This window comes from Hemicordylus capensis, chromosome 6 (genome assembly GCF_027244095.1).
Source record: "Hemicordylus capensis ecotype Gifberg chromosome 6, rHemCap1.1.pri, whole genome shotgun sequence".
In the NCBI taxonomy this organism is placed as follows: domain Eukaryota; kingdom Metazoa; phylum Chordata; class Lepidosauria; order Squamata; family Cordylidae; genus Hemicordylus; species Hemicordylus capensis.
The window spans coordinates 3,511,694-3,532,062 of NC_069662.1; the positions used below are offsets into that span (position 1 = coordinate 3,511,694).

At 50.1% G+C, this 20,369-nt stretch overlaps 1 protein-coding gene across 9 annotated transcripts in view; it reads left to right on the plus strand.

The window, feature by feature from the left end:
* Window positions 1-11,508, plus strand: part of CHD3 (chromodomain helicase DNA binding protein 3) — an 84,054-nt gene extending 72,546 nt beyond the window's left edge. For 8 of the 9 annotated variants that reach the window (XM_053266055.1, XM_053266054.1, XM_053266052.1 and 5 more), the window contains 11 exons: window positions 341-506; window positions 996-1,114; window positions 1,575-1,728; window positions 2,744-2,845; window positions 3,712-3,852; window positions 4,777-4,885; window positions 5,965-6,097; window positions 7,245-7,440; window positions 8,571-8,734; window positions 9,473-9,599; window positions 10,534-11,508. In XM_053266055.1, the coding sequence (XP_053122030.1) occupies window positions 341-506; window positions 996-1,114; window positions 1,575-1,728; window positions 2,744-2,845; window positions 3,712-3,852; window positions 4,777-4,885; window positions 5,965-6,097; window positions 7,245-7,440; window positions 8,571-8,734; window positions 9,473-9,599; window positions 10,534-10,631 (1,509 nt within the window). In that variant the 3' untranslated portion in view covers window positions 10,632-11,508. The remainder of the gene's footprint in view (window positions 1-340; window positions 507-995; window positions 1,115-1,574; window positions 1,729-2,743; window positions 2,846-3,711; window positions 3,853-4,776; window positions 4,886-5,964; window positions 6,098-7,244; window positions 7,441-8,570; window positions 8,735-9,472; window positions 9,600-10,533) is intronic. The other variant, XM_053266053.1, reaches the window with a different exon arrangement.
* The last annotated feature ends 8,861 nt before the right edge of the window (window positions 11,509-20,369 follow it).

Sequence of the window (20,369 nt, forward strand, 5' to 3'; positions counted from 1 at the left end):
CCTGGATCCCTGGAGAGCTGCTGTCCATCAGAGTAGATAGTTTGAGGCTAGATGGACCAATGGTCTGACTCAGTAGACAGCAACTTTCTACATTCATATGTTTTTAATGTAGATTATTGAAACACACATATGTTTGTGAATTTGCATGGCTGTATTCTGTGTACTTATTTGGAGCACCACAATCATTATGGCTGTTGACTCCCTCATGTGAAAGCCTGACTTGAATCAAAAGGATGGATATTTCTCCCTTTATTTCTTTGCACTAGTTAGTTGTTGTAGCCGTTGACACTGCAGCTGGAATGTGTTGGCTCACCGAAAGGTGTGTCTCTTTGCATGGCAGGTGCAAGAGTTTGAACATATCAACGGGCGCTGGAGCATGCCAGAACTGATGCCCGACCCCAGTGCTGACTCCAAAAAGTCCTCCCGAGCTTCGTCCCCGACCATCAAAACCTCCACCACCACCCCAGACCCCAGCTGCACCAATACTCCCTGTACCTCCAAGCCAGGTACGTACCCAGGGAGAACAGGGGGCCAGTGAAGGATTCTGAGCGAGGGTTTGCTGAACTCCAAAGAAAAACCCAAAGTAGGAGTCAGAATCTCTCTCTTGTTTGATCTCTTAAAGTTCGAATTGGCTACTGCAGCCAGTATACATTAAGTGAGTTATTCCAGATTAATATGAGTATTCAAGAGGTCAGAATTATGCTACACTGTTTAAGGCTGAGTCACCTGAGTCACCTGGGGACCAATGTAAATGAAGCCAGATATGGGCCATTTGAATTTAATTGGGTGGCTGTATTAGTATGAGCAGAAGTTAAGTCTAAATTCAGTTTGTTGAAATGTTAAGCATTATGTGAATTTGGAGTGGCTTCAGTTCACTCCAGCTCTGAGTTGGTCCTGAGATATGTGGGGGGTTTACAGGGAAATGTGTAGCTGGAGAACGAAAGGAGGGTGTGATAAACCCTGGGGGCAGATGACCATTTCCTGTGTCTCACCAGCTACCCCAGCTCCGAGTGACAGAGGGGATGGGGCGATCCTGGCAGAAAAGGAGGATTCAGAGGCCAAAGACGAGAGACCAGAGAAGGAAGCCAAGGGCAGTGAAAAAATGGAGACGGAGGTTTGTGCTTCTACCAGAGTTCCCTTGTACATGATCCTCAAATCAAAGTCAGAAGGCTGTCAGAGGGAGTACTTTTTGGGGTGGTGGTGGGGGTGTGGGTGTGGTGGTTTCAGAAGGAATAGCCCTAGGGAAATACCAAGATGTTGATTGTGAAGAGCATCTGGGTGAGAGCCATTGCCAGTCAGTGTAGACAATGCTGAGCTGGATGGACCAATGGTCTGACTCAGTCAGGCAGCTTCCTGTGTTCCTGTGTGATGTGTTGCTGGCCCAAAGGTCAGTGGAAATGGATGCTATAGAGCCTTTAGCCATTGCTGCTGCCCAGCCTGCTGGGTGGAACTGGCTAGCTGCTCAGAGTCTTCCAAACGAGAACTCAGCCCCCGTCAGCTTTAATCCTATCTTGAGAGCAGCCTTCTGCAGTGGCTCTTTGTATGCATGCTTCCCTTTGCTTTGCATCTCCCAGCCTTCCGCTCCCGAGCAGCCCGTTTCTGCCACATTCCCAGGGGAGAAGACAGAGGTAGAGGCCTCTCAGAAGCCTGAGGAAGAGAGGTTGATGGCGCTTGGGGAGAAGGCACCCGAAACCGAGCCTGCGGTCAAGGAAGAGAAAGAGAAACTGGGTAACTGTTTAGAAAGAAGAAACAAAAATAGTGTGGGGATGCGAGGAGGAGGGGTGGTGAAGGCTATCCATCTTTGGCACGAAGGGAACAACACATTCTGCTCCGCTTAATAGAGGGAGAGACATTTTTCTTCCTCTCTCACAACACAAGAACCAGGGGTCACCTCATGAAACTGATTGCCAGGAAATTCAGGACCAACAAAAGGAAGTATTTTTTCACACAGTGCATAATTAACCTATGGAGTTCTCCGCCATGGGATGTGGTGATGGCCACCAGCTTGGATGGCTTTAAGTGGGGCTTAGACGAATTATTGGAGGACAGGTGTGTCAATGGCTGCTATTCCTGATGGCTATAGGCTACCTCCAGCCTTAGAGGCAGGATGCCTCCAAATATCAGTTGCAGGGGTGCAGCAGCAGGAAAGGGGGCCTGTCCTCACCTCTTGCCTGTGGGCTTCCCGGAGGCATCTGGTGGGCCACTGTGGGAAGCAGGATGCTGGACTAGATAGGCCTTGGGCCTCAATCCAACAAGGCTGTTCTTATGTTTTGTGTCAGAGAAGTGCTAGGTGCATTGGGCACCCAATCTGAATTGCAGTGAAGGCTTCCTTGGTATTAAGGAAGAGTATAGTTATAGTCATTGGAACTGCTTGTCTTTTCCTACATGGCAACCTTAGTCATATTCCCAGCATCCCCACCTGCTCTTTGATGGCAAGCGAAAAGGAATTTGGGCTGTGAGAAGGACCTTCTGGTCAGTGGCAGATCCAGCCCGAGTTCCTTCTCACTTGTTGGTTTTCACAGAGGGCTAGAAACTCTGATATTCCCTTAGATGAAAAGTTAAAAAAAGAGATTGTCGTGATTTTAGCCAAGATTCCATTCGGTGTGATCTCAACGCTGCATCTCAGCTACTGAGATCCCTTTCATGGCTTGCTGTGTGGGTTCTGCATGAGCAGAAGCCCTTGCGGGGTCTGAAGACTCTTCCCTGCCTCGCATCCCTCATGTTGTCCTTGCACTTTCCAAAGTTTCAGATGCTGATCCAGAGAAACTTGTGGCTGATGAGAAACCCATGGAGTGTGACGAGAACAAGGAAAAGGCGGAGGGGGAAATGCAGGAGGTGAAGAAAGGTAATGGTGGGACATATCGGAAGCAAAATGTAGTGGGGGCTTCTCAGAATCAGTCCCTATACAGGACTGAGGCCTTGTACAGCCTAGAATTTGAGCCACTGTTGGAGGCTGGCCAAGACAGAAGAAACAAACAGGACTCTGGCTAGGGAGGGCCTTCTTACTCTCCAGGTTTGTTCACCTTTCTCTGCCCTGCCCCAGCTTCTGGTAGTGGTCTGATCAGGGCAGGATTGCTGGAGCTGCATGGGAAAGAGCAAAGGGAACCCGTCTCTAACCCCGTTCTCTTTCTGACAAGCATTGACCTCTGCAGTAGCTTTGTGCACAGAACAAATTTTTGTGTTCCATTACAAGTTCGGAGTGGAACACAAAAACCACAGATCATTCTATTGGGACACCCGGGGGAGCCAGTTGTTCCAATCGAACAACCCCGTTCTGAACAGAACATTTCAAATGCCATTTTGGATTCTAAAATGGTGTTTTTGTGGCCTCGGTGCATGCACGGGTGCCTTTTTGAATTCCAAAAAGGTATTTGGAATGGGGTGAAACGTTCTGCCTCAGAATGAGTTGATCCATTCTGATGTTGAAACAGGCCCGCTTTTTAAAGGAGTTTCTGTTCCGAGCTTGGAACGCTTGAAACGGCCCGTTCTGAGGCAAAACGTTTTGATCCGTGAAATGTTCTGCACATCCCTACTCTTCAGGATGATTCTGCATGGCTGTAGAGAGAGACAGGCGCTGGAGTGGTGGATGCGACTTCTGTCAAATTCTGCCAGTTCCCTCCAGCAGGGAAGCCTGAAATGGGAGAGCCAGGGCTTCAGGAGGGGATGGAGTGTGGTCATTCACCTTCACATTTTAACCTTCCCTCTCCAAAGAAGAGGCGAAAGCCGAGAGAGAGGCTGGAAAGGAGCCCAAAGTCAGCAGCATCAAAGATGAGAGCCGGAACAACGGCAAGAAGGAGGACAAGGCTGAGAAACCCCGGTTCATGTTCAACATTGCTGATGGCGGCTTCACAGGTAAGCCAAGGTGGGAGATGAGCTGTTGCTGGGAGCGGGTGTGGCGCTGCGAGACTGTAGGATGCACCTTTGAGTTGCCCAGGGAAGGACAGTCTCTTGCTCTGTCTGGTGGTCTGAAATAAACCATGTCTGTGTTGCGTTATGGTGAGGATAAAGCATGAGCGGAGCTGTAATGTGTGCAATGGTAGGGGCAAACGCACCCTGTCTATTGACTTTGGTGGCAGCATTATCTATGACGGTGCTCTTTATTGTGGAGATCAAGCCTATGTGGAGCTCCCTAATTGTTGATTGGGCCTGTGTGAAGCTTTGGCCAAGGCTGAATACTCTGCACAGTCCCCCTGGTGCCATGCAGAGGCGACCCTTCGCACTGTGCCGTGCTGAAATCAAATCTTTGCTGGTCATTCAACCAGCAAAACACAAAGCACAAAAACTTTACATAAAAGCAAACATGTAAAGTGTTTGTACTTTGTGTTTTGCTGGTTGAATGATTGTAACAATAGAGATTTGAGTTTGACTGTGCTATGCTGCATCTTGCCCAGCACGGGGGGATCCTTTCAGGGAAATGGAGCCCTCTTCAGCCCCTGTGCCATCGTGGAAGGCCTGCATGAAGCTCTGGGAAGTGTGGCCCTTCCCAGGGCTTTCCTCCAAAAGTCTGTAAGAAAAGGCTCCTCCTTCCCCAGTGTGGAAAGGTGTCCCTTTAAGATGGGCTGTGCTGTCCACTTGCTCCCCTTAGACAGGGCTGAATGCAAATTAGACAGGGTCCCAGCATGCACCAGGAGCAGACTCAGGGCTCCATCTCTCTTAAAGGGCCTTCCTAGCACGGTGGGAAATGAATCTCACGTGGAAGGCTGTTTGCCAACGTGGCCCCTGCCTGGAAAACAGTGACGGTCCTTGGTCTACGGACATCTCTCTCTCTCTTTCTAGAGCTCCACACTCTGTGGCAGAATGAGGAGCGAGCAGCCATCTCCTCCAGCAAGCTGAATGAGATCTGGCACCGCCGGCATGACTACTGGCTACTGGCTGGCATTGTCCTGTATCCTTTGGTCTGAATCAGGGGAGCTGTTCCCCGACCAATGACACAAGCCTTGGTGAGAACTGTGAGAGCGCAGGGTGGTGAGGAGGACTATACACTTGGAATGGGAATGGGTACCTAATCCAGGTGAGGCATGGCTGCTGGCTGGCTGGCTGGCTGGCTTCCTGTCTGTCTGCCTCCCTCCCTCCCTCCCTCCTAGCTTCCATGTGAGAGCAGACTCGGAACCAGTGGCCATTCTCTGCACTAGGAATTTTTTGAGGGAGCAAATTGTCGCTTGCAATAAATAAGCTGACTTCAGTGCTTTCCTCTCTAGCCTCCTCCAGTACAGGTCGCTTAGGGGCTGAAAAGAGGTCCTGAGCTTCTGGGTCCTAGTGCCTGCTCAGCAACTGCCCTGCTACTCATGGGGTGTCTCCAGTCATTGCCAAGCAGGCACTCGGACCCAGCAGCTTCCTCCCTACTTCTAGGCTTGGAATGGAGTGTACCTGGTGCATTTGAGGAGTTGAAGAGGGCTGCTGAGGCAGTGGAGGGGTTTGCTCCCTCTTGTGCACCACGATCCTAAGAAATGTACCCCACTGAGTTCAATGGGACATAGGTCTTATTAAGCAAATTTAGGATTTCAGATTAAGGCTTTTTTTACAATTTCAGCTGGTCCTCTTCATGCCAAAAGGTACATGTTTATGATGCGTTGAACACTTCTGCAAGTATTTAAAACTCATTGTGAGACTAGAGGTTTCTATTTTTTTAAAAAAGAAACTAGGTAAGAGTATAGAAATCTGATGCTTGCCCATCCTCCTGATCTAGCCCTAAGGGGTTAATCAGAGGAGGGTTGTAGCAACTGAGGGTGTATGACTGGGCTTCCTTGCCTTCGTAAGACCCAGGATAGGCGCTGAAGGGTGCGGGGTCAGTTGGCAGCAGACCAGATTCCAGAGGTCCCATTAGTGGTACCCCCAGTTCAAATATGTTTGGTATCATGACTGGGAAAGGCCCCAGGTGTAGCAGGACCATGGGTGTGACGCCATGCTTTGTTCCACCTGTAGCTGTGGTGGTTCCTTAATGTCCCCCCTCCCACTGCTCTGCAGTCATGGCTATGCTCGTTGGCAGGATATCCAGAATGACAACCAGTTTGCCATCATCAATGAACCCTTCAAGACTGAAGCCAACAAGGGGAACTTCTTGGAGATGAAGAACAAGTTCCTAGCCAGAAGGTTCAAGGTGTGACTAACGAATACATCTAGATAAGAATTCTAGGGCTTGGACCTGGTTGTAGCCACAGAATTTCTGTCTTCAGGTGCAGTGTTCTGTGTAACTCAAAAATTGACTTTCCAGCATTTTAAAGCTTAAATTTGAGCATAACTTTGACAGCATAGCCAGGGATTGCCAATTAAGGATGGCAACTAGTCAACGCTCTCTAAAACAATCTCAGATGATCCTCTGAGATCTGATGTGGCCATCAGATCTGTTGTGTGTTCCCAAGACCACATTGCACAAATGTCGTGTTTGGTATTGGGCACAGAAACGAGCACCCTGGGATTCTCCACTTCTCTCTGGCCCTTAAATAAACTTGAATTCAACACCTGGGGAACGCTCAAAGAGCCAGAAGAGGGCTGAGCAAGGCCTTGCATTGGCACGGTCTCTAAATAACTCCTTGTCCCTCTCTGCAGTTTAGAACAGAGATTCCCAACCTTGGGTCCCTAGATGTTGGACTAAGATGGCCAAAGGCCATTAATTGGCAACCAGGCCACTGTATCTGGGAATGATAGGAATTGTAGTCCAACAACATCTAGAAACCCAAGGTTGGGAACTTCTGGTTTAGAAGAAACATCATTAATAAGTACCATATTTACCTGAATCCAAGACTAGGTTTTTCCAAGTTCTTTTACGTTAGAAGCCGGCTCATCTTAAATTCAGGATCCTTTTCCTTTTGGATAAATACAGGTATAACCTGTATTTTTTAAGGGGGTCATCTTAAATTTAGAGTTGATTGGAGTAAATACTGTAAACCTAGTTTTTGAATTAGTTCTGTTCACTGTTCACACAATTGTGTGAATCTAGGTTTAAGGTGGGGACCAACATTGAGCACATGCCAAGGTGGTTTATGGCCTGAGATGCATCTGGGATTCCTTCTGTGGTATGAGTTCACACAATCATGCTAATGTTGGTAGCCTACATTAAACCTGGATTTGAACAGTCATGTGAATCAGAACATGGATTAATCAAGGTTGCCAAATCTGCTCCTTCTGGCAACAGACAAATGCCAGGTCCTGGCTGAAACTACCTTGGGAAGGAGACCATGTTGAGCTCAGCTACCGTCTCATGGTATCCACTCTTTTCTTGTGGATTCCTCCCTTCCGTCCTGCAGCTCTTGGAACAAGCCTTGGTGATCGAGGAGCAGCTGCGCAGAGCCGCCTACCTGAACATGACTCAGGACCCTAGCCACCCGGCCATGGCCCTCAACACCCGCTTTGCTGAGGTGGAGTGTCTGGCCGAGAGCCACCAGCACTTGTCCAAGGAATCTCTGGCCGGCAACAAGCCTGCCAACGCCGTCCTGCACAAGGGTAAGAGGCGGGCGGGTAGGCGGGCCCGGAGAGGACAGTCCATGTAACTCCCCTCACCCCGCGCCTCTGTGCTGCATCCTTCTGTACCATGCTCTGAATCCATTAAAGTGCGGTTGTGATCAGAAAAGCCGCTGTGTATGGTTGTCTCCTTGATCCTGCTCTGTGTATCTTTGGTGTATCTGCTTTGGTTTACCCATGGAGTATCCCACAAGTATCTTCTGAATATCTGCCAACAATCTTTTGTGTGCCAGCTGAGCATCCTCCAAGCATTTCTTTAACTTCTGAGTATCCCCACCCCTGCCAAGCATGCCTGCTGAGTTACTCCTCCACTGAGTACCTTTGGTCTAACTGTGGAGTACCTCCTTGAGTATCTCTTTACACAATTATCTTCAGGGCTTTTGATAGCTCTTTTTTAAAAAAAACAAAAAAGATCCCCAGAAACTTCTCTTGCATTGTATACACTGGGTGCTTCTCGTATTTCTAGCTCAGGGCTTTTGTAGTCTCTCTCATGTACTGTATTTCTCCACCAAGTAGCATGTGAGTAGCACCAGTTCACATTTGTCCTCATAAAATATCATGTGGATACCTCTTACGTATTTCACTTCCTGCATATCTCTGGTGCATTTCTCACGTTTCTCTGGTTTGTTTCCCTGTGAGTTTCTCTGGTGTATCTCCTCACCAGTGTCATGTGAGTATCTCTTGTGTTCAGTCTCCTCCCATAAGCCTCCTTGCTGCGTTCATCTCCCCCCATCCGCTCAGAATAATCTGAGGATCTAAAATGCCTTGTGGCCTTCTAGGGTGGACTTCTCTGTGTTGAGTGGTGTGCAGTCTGGGCTGGTGGGTGGAGTTCCGTCTCCGTGGATGGTAGGCAGGAAAAGATGGATTGGGTTTGCTTTAGGTAAGTTAAGTGCATCTCTGGAGTAGGTTTAGCTCAGGGAGTAGAGTCCCCAATAGGGGAGATGGGGGGCGGCATGCACCACTCCTTGGTGAAAAGATATTTCATGGTAGGTGTGGCAAGTGGATCATGGGGGTCGAGAGGTCACTTGTTGCCTGGGCTCTGCTATCTTGACGCATTTTGGTCTTTCTCCTTCTCTCTCTCTCTCTCTCTCTCTCTCCTGATGCCATGCCAGTGCTGAACCAACTGGAGGAACTCCTCAGTGACATGAAGGCAGATGTGACCCGCCTGCCCGCCACGCTGTCCCGCATCCCCCCCATCGCTGCCCGTCTCCAGATGTCCGAACGCAGCATCCTCAGCCGCCTGGCCAGCAAAGGGAATGAGACACAGACTACCCCGGTAACTGCTTGCCCCATTTCCACTCTCATTTAGGGAACCCCGGGTACTTAGGGACCGCCTGCTTCCAGCTGAATCTACCCACCTGACTAGGTCGGCTGGGAGTGCTCTGCTTCATCTGCTGACACCTGCTCCCCATTGGCTGATCATGTGGGACGGGGCCTTCTCAGTGGTTGCCCCCAGGCTGTGGCACTCGCTCCCAGCTGGGACCTGCATGGCCCTCTCTCTCCCAGCCTTTAGGAGGAAAAACTGCCCGTTTTATCCAGTGCGCTGCTCTTTTTAAACTTTTAGCTGTATTTGTCCTGTTTTTATTGAATTGTTTTAATCATTTTGTTAACTGCATCTTAGGACAAAGGTGGTGTGTGTGTGTGTGTGTGTGTGTGTAAGTGTAAATCTAAATAAATAAAATAGACCTCATTTCCCTGGGCAGGACTGTGAAGGGATTGTCAGTGTGGAGGGTGGGGGCAGTTCATGACAAGATCGAATGCTGTGTGGGTTCTGTCCGTGTGAATGCAGTCTGAAACAAAATCAGCCGAGTAAGGGCTGCAGCAGCAGCTGGACTATAAATCTCATCATCCCTGACTGTTGGCCACAGTGGCTGGGAATTATGGGAGTTGTAGTCCAATCGCAGGGCCAAAGCTGTGCAGCCCCGCGGTAGAGGAATTCTGCGGTGACATATGCAGCTGCCGGGTACTCAGAACTCAGCCGGCTCCTCTTCCTCCTCCTCTCCTCTTCTCACAGACCTTCCCTCCTGGGCCCTATGCCACCCCTCCCACCTTTGGAGGCTCCTTTGGTACCACTCCTGGCGGGGCCCTGCCCACAATGGGCGCCAACTACAGCCAAATGCCCACTGGCTCCTTCATCACAGGTTGGTTAGGGGGCAAGTGGGGGATGGGGGTAGGCAATGCGCTCTTGGGATCACTGCAGGCTGTGGGGAGGAGGAAACCTTGTAAAAGTTCAGAAAAGTGGATGGGGGTGGGGAGGGTCATCAGCACGTGGGATGCTTGAAATGCTGCAAAGCCTCCATTAGGCCGGCCCTCTGGCCTTCCTCCTGGACCACTCTAGGAAAGCAGCATGGATCCTTGGACAGGAAATCAGACACAGGAAGGGGAGGAGGCTTGTTAGATGCCAACAAAGGGGAACAAGGGCTTGTGGGGAGAAGGGGAGGAGACCCAGAATTCCTGGGTTCTCTCCCAGGCTCTTAGATGGAGGTAGGGTGGGACAGAGGGAGCTGCCTTCTACCGAGTCAGACCCTGGGTCCATCTAGCTCAGTCTCGTCCACACTGACTGGCAGTGGCTCTCCAAGGTTTCGGGCAGGAATCTTTCCAGCCCCCGCTGGAGATGCTGCTGGGCACTCAACCTGGGATCTTCTGCATGCAAAGCTGAGTGTTAAGAGCTGGGAGCCTGGGCTGAAGTTCAGCCCTCTGAGCAAGCACCCCAGTTGGGAAGCCCGCCTCCTTCTGGGAGAACCCTGGGCTTACAACTCTCTGCCACACAGACAAAGGCTGATGGTGGAGCAGAGACTAGATCATTATGGGGTGTGGGGGGAGGAGAGGGGTCCGAGAGTGTGCATACAGTATGTGGCCACTAACCTCCATGGTCAGAGGTAGGCTGTCTTGGGTGATTGAATGGCAGTGGGGGGATGACAGGCGGGGCTAGTGAGTCTGTCACCTGAGTGCCCTTCTTTTTCGCACCAGGCCAGAGGGGCCACCAGTCAGACCCCTTGGAGGGAGGGAGTGGAATTGGGAGCTGCATGGTCCAAATCCTACCCTTTTTGTCTCCTTCCGCATGTTGAATGGCAGCCAACGGTCCCCCCGTGATTGTGAAGAAGGAAAAAGAAGGCGAGAGTCTGGAGAAGAAGGAGGCGAAGAGTGGGGAGGTGATTTGTATAGATGACTGAGGGGGCACCTGGGCTGCCTCGCCCACCTGGTCACCTCCGGACAGGTTCTGCCTGCTGGCAGGAGGGACACCCCCCTCCCCCCCACCAAGCCTCTCCTTTTATTTTCTGATCACACAGATGGCTTTGCCTTTAGGGGGTGGGAAGTGTGGGGGGGGTCTCAACCCCACCTTGGCTCCCCTGTGTTTGATTTTGTTGCTGTTCCCAAGCCCCTCCCCTTCCCCCTTTGGGGAGCGGGGAGGCGGGTCTCAAAACCAAGTGGGGGCCAGGACACCTGGGTTCTGTTCCTGGCTTGGGGCTGTGGTGGGCAGGAGGAGCAGGAGAGGAACTAGAATCCAAGACCCCCAGGTCCCCCTTTGGGGTGCCCTGCCTGTGACAGGGGAGGGGGCGTCTGCTCCTAGCCTAGCAGTGTGGACTCTTCTGAGGAAGCACTGCACAGAATGACTCTTATAAATATGAATATATATATAATGTATACACACTCATCCTGTATGTTTAACCCCCTTCCCTCTTGTGCTTGGGCCCCCTGAGGGGCAACAACGGGGCAGGCTGGGGAAGGGGACAGACTCCTGAGCGAGCCATGTTCTGTTCTGAGAACGTATCAGGGTGGGATGCCGCCATCTCCCCCGCCTTTCCTGTGTCTGGAACTCCGAGGGAGCCAGAGTCTGGAGGCGTGCCCCTCCCGGGAGTGTCCCTTGCTTGCGGGAGGGCAGGGAAGAGGGCTGTCTCTTTCTCCCTGGCCGCACCCCCGCCCCATCCTTGGAAGCAAGGTTGTTTGAGGGGTGGGGAGGGCCAGGCTGCACTCCTGGGTTTGTTGCCAATTCTCAAGTCACGTCTTGTTTAAACTTCGCAGAATAAAGGCACTCTGTTTCCTTGGCTACATGACCTGGGTGCGTTCTGGCTTCTTTGTATGTGCTGGGAAGCAGTTGTGGTGGGGGGAGAAAGAGAAGAGTTTGGCCTAGTTGTTCTTTCCTCCTCCAGTTTCTGCCTCATTTTGCATATTTGTTGGCTAATTCCCACATTGCTGCAAAGGCCAAAACAATAATGTCCAAAACCCACATCCAACGTCTCTGGATTCCGAAGGTCCCCCTCTCTTTGAGGCAAAAGACCTTAGAGGGACTGCTCCATGTTTTGGGAAACTGTGGCATTACCTTGGCATCACAACATTCCTACACAGAGGGGCATGTGGAAGAACGAATGGGAAACCCCCATAGAGGCAGTCACGGAAGGTGAGCCTGTGCTGTTGCTGGTGCCTGCGCATGTGCGCTACCGTTTTGTGGCCAATCAGGCCTTCGCAGTATGCGCGCACGAAAATATTGTTTGGTGTGGATTTAACATTCATGCCTATGTGGGGGTGGGGGCAGTTCACACGAGCATAAGCTGTGTAGGAGAAGAATCTTGCCCTGTTTTGGGAGCTGGGCGCACTCCTGCTTTGTGCTTGTGTGCATGTGAAAAGCAAGGTAGGAGGCAGGGAGCTTGCTCGTCCATTAAGCCCCAGCTTTCTCATCTACCACATTCCAGAGCTGGGGGCGGAATGGGAGTGGTGCCTTCGTCCTACCCAGCTGGGGCTTGACAGACGAGCAAGCTCCCTGCCTCCAACCTTACATTTCACATGCACGCAAGCACGAAGCAGGAGTGCGCCCAGCTCCCGAAACGGGGTAGGATTCTTCTCCTACACAGCTTATGCTCGTGTGAATTGCCCTAGGACGTGCCTTGCCCTGAAGGACGTTTGTAGATGGAATGGGATTCTAAGGCTCAAAGAAGTCTGTTACATAGTAGATGACACACAGGGGTGTGTGTGTGTGTGTGTGTGTGAGAGAGAGAGAGAGAGAGATGCTGTTTAGCCGTGGGCATATGGTGAATACCATCTGTAGAAGCTTTAAAAGGACTTCCAGAAATTAGTGCGCACTACTGTGGTTTTCCTTACAGACACCACAAAGGTTGTGTGTGTATTTAGCAGGGACCAGATTCTGAGTGCCTCCTCCCTCCGCCCCAGTAAATAAGACCGCAGAGACACCGGATTCTGTGTACCTTCTCTCCTCTCCTCTCTCCCAGTCTGTGACATAGCATACTTCTCAGTTCAGCCTCCTACAGTGACTGGTTGAACTAGAAACATGCAAGTGATGTGGGAAGTGCTCTTCTGGCCCCTGGTTGCAAACATGTTTCTGGGGTACAATGGCAGGGCATCTGCAGACAAGAAAACAGGCATCCTCCTTCTCCATCCAAATATTCCAGCTAAGGAGAGGGGAGAAGGCGAAGGGTGAGCAGGAGCAGAGTCAGGGAGGGAAAGATGGGTGGGAGTGAGTCGAATCAAAAGAAAGCTTGGTGGGGCAGGGGGAGGCAGAGGGGAATTGTCAGGAGTCCTGGCTAAGGGAGCCCGCTAGAAGGAGATCTGTGGGGTGGGGGGAGAGGCCCAAAAAGGAAGCAGGCGGAAGATGGTTCCTAGTTCCCACTATTGGCACAGAGTTTTGTGGGCAGCCTGAAGAAAAGATGGAAGGTGACAAATCCCCAAAGACTTCAGTCCCTGATTCAAGCTGTTGACGCAGCTCTGTGCTGAAGAAGGAAGTGGGGACCAGAGACCAGTGTTGGCCTTGTGCAGCTGGGAGGGCTCAGAACAGCACCTGGGCATCAGGAGGGCAGTCAGAGTCAGCCCTGCAGCTCTGAGGGATCTAGAGGAGATCGAGACAGTGTGGGAGGTGAGAAGGGGGTGTGCTGGTGGCGGGATTGTGTGTGTGTGTGTGTGTGTGTGTGTGTGTGTGTGTGTGTGTGTGTGTGTAGTGTAAAAGGGTGAACAGTGGGAGTCCACAGATGAGACACTTGCCCCAACGCTTTCCAGTTTATGGTGGGCTTCTGAAGCTGATGATCTTGGATGCCAGTCCATATTGCAACAGGAAGACCCCACTAAGGGCAGTCTGAAAAAAGGAAAATCCATCACTGTGGTGCACAGGGAGGCTGCAGAACGCCCAGGCAACTGGAAGAGACACGAGTAGGAAGAAGCTGCTGTGGATGACTGACGTTCCTTATGCAAGCTGTTGCAAGGCGGGAGGTAAAAATACTCTGTTTGCACCTAAACCCAGCTGTGTGGGCTGCTTTGAGAGAAAACAAGCCCATTTAAGGGGGGTGAGATGTTATGACGCAGGGATCCTTTTCACCAGCAGGGGTCAGCCCTAGCCGCAGACCGCTCACCATCTCTTCGGTTCCCGTTTTCCAAGTCCTATTGTGGTCCCCAAAAAAAGAGCCGTGGGCAGGCACAGCCTCACAAAGGGACGGTACAGCTGGCTACCTGCTGGTGTGAGAATGGCAGGTGACCTTGCTTTCTTCCACTTCTGTTCAGCCATGTGACTCTGGAAGCGGGCTACTGCTGGCCCCATGGTAGTTTTCTCTTTAGAGCCTTCACCCCGCTGAGCCACTGCTGAATGCTTGTGGATTAGAATAGCACAGACAGAAGGAAACCTGCTGAGGTTTTGCTCGGCCAGATGGTGAACTCAGCCTTTCCGTCGTCCTTATTGTTATAGGGTCACATACCCAAAAGGCTCAGAAACCAGCTGTAGACTAGCAGCCATGTTCTAGATGGTTTCTCATAACAGGAACAGGTCTGAGAGACCACAGCAGTGCAATCCCACACCAGTGGCACCAGCTGCTGAAGAGGTTTCTGGGCCCGTTCCCAGTGCCTGTCTGGCAGGGGGATCCTGGAAACATCCAGAAACATCATTCTTTGCAAATGGTTGCCCTCTTGTCGTTTTGTGGAACGGACACCCCAAGTCATGCCAAAAGAGGCATCTTGAGCTTTCATCCCATTCAACTCATGGCTTGTAACCACCCTGCAATGTTTACCCACAGCTTTGTATAAAATTGCTCCTTAGCCTAGGTGTGGGACCTCAGGGCTGGATGGGGGGAGGAGGAGATGAGTGGGTTTCATTCACTCTGCTTTGGGGCCATTAATTTCTCAGTCCTTGGGGGACTAATATAATGAATCTGTATCCATGGGCTGCTCACACACAAACACAACTCGGAGTTGGAGAGGAAGACCAGTCTCTGTTGTGTCTAAACTTTCTTTACCCCATTCAGAGCCCAACACCAAAATTCAGCATACAAAGACTCTGCATCAGCTCTAAGGCGGGCAACCGAGGCTTGTTGCCTACAGGATGTACCAACTCTTGTAGAGATCATGCCACTCTGGTAGTTTAAAGGAGGGAGGGATTTATAAGAACATAAGAACAGCCCTGCTGGATCAGGCCCAAGGAAGCCCATCTAGTCCAGCACCCTGTTTCGCACAGTGGCCCACTAGATGCTGCTGGAAGCCACTGGCAAGAGTTGAGGGCATGTCCTCCCTCCTGATGTGACTCCTCTGCAACTGGTACTCAGAGGCATCCTGCCTTTGAGGCTGGAGGTGGCCCACAGCCCTCCAACTAGTAGCCGTTGATAGACCTCTCCTCCATGAAGTTATCCAAACCCTTCTTAAAGCCATCCAGGTGGTTGACTGTCACCACATCTTGTGGCAGAGAATTCCACAAGTGGATTATGCGTTGTGTGAAAAAGTACTTCCCTTTGTTGGTCCTAGATTTCACCATGGTCTTGATCTCAAAGCACATTTTGAAAACATCCAAGCCTGCTTCCATGAACTTGGTTGGCCTTGAGGTGGCACTGCTGTGCCCAGTGGATCACTGGGGGGAGGGGGGTTAAGGTGGAGGGTGGGAGCCTGCACTCTTGACGATGCCCCCCCTGAGCCACCTACAACGTCTTTGTTGAATGGCAGTGTGTCTCCCTGGGTGGGTCTCCAAGAATGGTTCTGTACGGACATAGCCACATCCAAGGGTCAACTGCAGTGCTGACCTTAGTTCTTGTCTTTAGAGTGGGAGGTAAATCTCCATGTTGGGTGGAATCAGTGCAATGCAGGGGCTGTGTGGGTGTCTCCAGACCTTTTTATTTTTACATTTATATTCCTTCAAGGAGCCCAGAATGACGTATGTGGTGATGTTTATCCTCACAACAGCCCTGTGAGGCAGATTAGGCTGAGAGATAAAGGACTGGCCCAGAGTTACCCCATGAGTTTCATGGCTGAACAGGGATTTGAACTCAGGTCTCCCTGGTCCTAGTCCAACACTGGCTGCTACACCATGCCCCTGAACTGACACCGTCATGCCTGCATCCTGAGCCATCTCCAGTGCCACCACTGGCACTGTGTTGAGTTAGGTGGGAAATCTCCTGTGCCTGGAAGGTCTCTGCAGAACCAGGTCCTTCATGGGAGTTTCTCCCCTCACCTCGCCATCACTGGAGATCAGTGTTCTCTGTAACAGGGATTCTGACTACTACTCCCATAATCCCCAGCCAAAGGTCATTGCAGCTGAGGATGATGGGAGTTGTAGTCAACAACATCTGGGGATTTCTGTTACAGAAAACACTGCTGGAGACCCCAGCTGCCTGACTCACTTTTATTAGAAGCCAGCTGGTCTCTTGTAGTTAAGGTGTCTTTAAGAGTTGAAGCCCCAATCAATTAAGGCTGTTGCACCAATCAATGAAAAGAGAGGATCCCAAAGTCAATCACAATTAAGTAATCAAGGCAGAAAATCAACTGGGTTGAGGTAGAAATCAATGCATTCCATCAGTCAGGCCACTACCGATGAACAAAATCTGCAGTGCTAATGCAGATGGAAAACCAAATAGGTCTATTAACAGTGGCAGCAGAAATCCGAGGGGAAATATCAGATATTACAGAATGAAGTCAGTAAGGCCGATATGAAGAAAGTCGTGTTCCCTTCCTAACCTGCCAAGCTGGGGAAGGGATAGAAGATCTTGTCTGTAGAGATGAAAAACAGAGCAGAAGACTCCCCAAACCAGTGGGTTTCTGCAGAGCAGGGAGAACTAGGAGTGAGTGAGGCTGGCTCAGCGCAAAGACTGCCTGGTTGAGATGGTCCTGCCCGTGAAGTGGGTGGGAGGCGACCCGTCTCAGGACACCTTCCTCCGCTGAGGGAGGATGGGCCTCCAGAGATAAAAGGGCTTGAGGTATTTACAGCTAAACCCTTTGTGGCCCAAGAAAGAATATCCCACCTTGATGGTAACACCTGGCACCAAGATTGTGCACTACTCAGGGACATAGGAAGCTGCCATATATTATGGAGTAACATGATAGGTCCATCTCGCTCAGTATTGTCTACACAGACTGGCAGTGGCTTCTGCAAGGTTGCAGGCAGGAATCTCTCTCAGCTCTATCTTGGAGATGCAGCCAGGGAGGGAACCTAGATGCTCTTCCCAGAGCGGCTCCATCATCCCCCAAGGGGAACCTCTGACAGTGCTCACACTTCTAGTCTCCCTTTCATATGCAAGCAGCGCCGACCCTGCCTAGCTAAAGGGACAAGTCATGCTTGCTACCACAAGACCAGCGCTTTTCTAGCTCCTTGCTCTGAGGATTCCCCCAGAGATCCCTGATCATCGGCTAACCAGAAATAAACTTCTCCCAACAAGAACAGAGGGAGTGGTACTCATCTGACCGCCATTTTGTTTCTCCCATGGAGCACAGAGTTAATCTCCCACAATTTCTCCTAATCAAGGGGAACACCATTACCTATGCTCAAGGGGACAATAATGTGGCAACGTGCCGGCTGGTGTCAGCACTAAATGCCTTGCTTATTCGCCTGCCCTGTCAGGTAATTGGAGGAGAATTACCTGCCCCAGTAGCCTACACTTAGCAGGTCATGTGGTTCCTATCATTTGGGACTAATTTCTGAAATTAAGCCAATCTCACTTTGGGGACAAATCTGTTAATTGTACAGAGATTCAATTATAGCTACAGACCATTGTTCCAAAAGCTGGAATTGGTTTCTACAAGATGTAAGCATTAAATATATAAAAACCCCAAACCATTTGTACTTTGTTGACAGAAATGGTACAGGAAGGAACATTACACAAGGCATTATGGCCAAACCACCACACCCATGTATTTCACAGCACTGTAGAAATATACTGCATTTTCCACCTTAGATTGGCACCACGGATAATAACACTAATGACAATGGCAACAACTTTGTCGGCCACCTCGTAACAACCGTACTGTGGGCAGCTCACAAAATAAAGCAATAAAACAACTGAACAAAACAATTAAAAGCTTTAAAAAGTCCTTTTAAAAAATAACAATAGGATAGAAACAAACACATTTTAAAAACCATTTTTAAAGCCCTGGGTGAGGGCCAGGCAAACCTCACTGGGGAGGCTATTCCTTAAAAGAGGTGCTACCAGCCCTACTGGTTATCAGCACCAGTACTTTGTTACTGGAGAAGACTTTTGAGGAGACCATGGACAGCCAGGAAAACAAACACATGGATCATAGAGAGCCAGTGTGGTGTAGTGGTTAGAGTGCTGGACTAGGACCGGGGAGACCCGAGTTCAAATCCCCATTCAGCCATGAAACTAGCTGGGTGACTCTGGGCCAGTCACTTCTCTCTCAGCCTAACCTACTTCACAGGGTTGTTGTGAAAGAGAAACTCAAGTATGTAGTACACCACTCTGGGCTCCTTGGAGGAAGAGCAGGATATAAATGTAAAAATAATAAAATAATAATAGAACAAATCAGTCCAGAATTTTCACTCGAGGCACAAATGACCAGGCTCAAACTATCCTACTTCGGACACATTATGCAAAGACCTAGCTCCCTTGAGAAGTCCATAATGCGGGGGAAAGTGGAAGGCAAGAGAAGAAGAGGACAACCAGCAGCAAGGTGGATGGACTCGACGACAGCAGTGATTGCACCACCGAGAGACCAACTCCCATCACTACCAGACACAACTGTGGCTGGAAATGATGGGAGTTGTAGTCCAACAACACCCACTGACTCCAGCCCGAGTATCCTTGCTCTGGGGGAAGCTGCAGATAAACTCAGGAGCTGGCTAATAGCAGAAATGACCCCTTTGTTGGTCTGCAGTCTTCTTTTCCCCATTGCCTCTAGCCAAAGTTTGACTCATTAGTTGGTGTGATAAGTTTTTCAGCCCTTTATGGGTGGGAAATTCTCAGGAGGCTGAAGTTGGAACATTTTTTTGGTCCACCTGTTTGCTTCCTGCTGTTAGCCGACTAAAGCTATGCGAGTCATAGAATGATCTATTACATAAAACTGCCTCCAGCTCTCCCTAAGAAAGTAATCCCAATTTTTTGCTTTATTTCCCCCCAAATCAATTTTTCGGATTCTCCTCCTGTCTCATATGCTCACCACTCACGTGTTGATAACAGGTTGCTGTCCCAATCACATGGTACTTAGCCTGAAGGCGATTTCTGACTTCATTTTTTAATCAAGACTCCTTGGCCACCAAACGCCTTAGTCACATCCCTCTGCTTTTGTCTTGTGCCCTGGAAGCGGGCTGGTGCTACTAGCTCTGGGCTAGGGTGGGTGAGCCTTGGTGAGTAACACATCTGCCACCTACACAGCCCATTAAAAGTAGCACTTGCTGAAGCCAGGGGGGAGATGCAGGCCACAAGGCCCGGAGTCCTGAGCAGTGATGAAGCAGGATATGATTGAGGAATACAGCAATCTCCTGGATGGGGAAACCAGGATCAGAGGGACCTTAGGAGACAGGCAGCTGTGCCACGGAGGTAGGAATTCAGCCTGAGTCAGCCAGATGGAGAAACAGAACGAGGTGGATACATACACCATGTCTGCATTGCTCAGAGGGAGTTTAGCTACCCAGAAATTGGGAAATGGCTGATTAGCAGTATAGGTAACGTGTGCTGTCGAGTCGGTGTCGACTCCTGGTGACCACAGAGCTCTATGGTTATCTTTGGTAGAATACGGGAGGGGCTGACCATTGCCTCCTCCCGCGCAGTATTTGATGCCTTTCAGCATCTTCCTCTATCGCTGCTGCCTGATATAGGTGTTTCCTATAGTCTGGGAAACATACCAGCTTTCTAGTCAAGTTGTTCCCCACTGTGCCATCAGGTAGCTATATCAGTAGCACAAACAAAACTAACACATTCAAGTTCCTTGTTCTGCCCCAACTAGAATTAGAGATCTTAGAGAACCTGTACATTGCCTTTAGACCCCTAAACACCCAAGATTAAAGAGTGTCCGTACCTTAAGGCAGGGGTTCTCAACTTTGGGTCCCCAGATGTCATTGGACTACAACTCCCATCACCCCTAAGGTAGTCCGATGACATCTGGGGACCCAATGCAAAGAATTCCTGCCTTAAGGTATTCAGGAGGCCAACTCCCAAGGACTAACCTATCAAGGCTACCAGCCTTGACGGTTATATGCTACCTCCAGGTTCAGAGGCAGGATGGCTCTGAATATTAGTTCCAGGGGAACAGCAGCAGCAGCACAGGGTTTGCAGCTCCTACTGGTGGGATTCCCAGAGCCATCTGAATGGCCACTGTGGGAAACAGGAAGCTGGACTAGATAGACCATGGTCTGTTCCACAAGGGCTTTTATGTCTCCCAGTTCTAACCCCAAAGACATTAGTCTCGAATAGCATCAGGCCTTCTTGAATCATATGTGACACCATGGTTGTGGCAAAACATTTTGCCAACACTAAATTTTGCATATTCTACACCAAACAGAGCAGGTTCTTGTACCAAGAGAATAGATACTCTTGACAGCCTGGAGATGTGTTTGCTTCACCCATTTAAAAGGAGAAAAGGGTTTTGCTTGGGTGTCTTGGGATTGAAATAAACATCCTATACACATACAAAATTCCACCTTGTTTATACTGATACGTTTCGAATGATAAAGGCTTTTTTCCACTGATAAAAATAACAGTCAA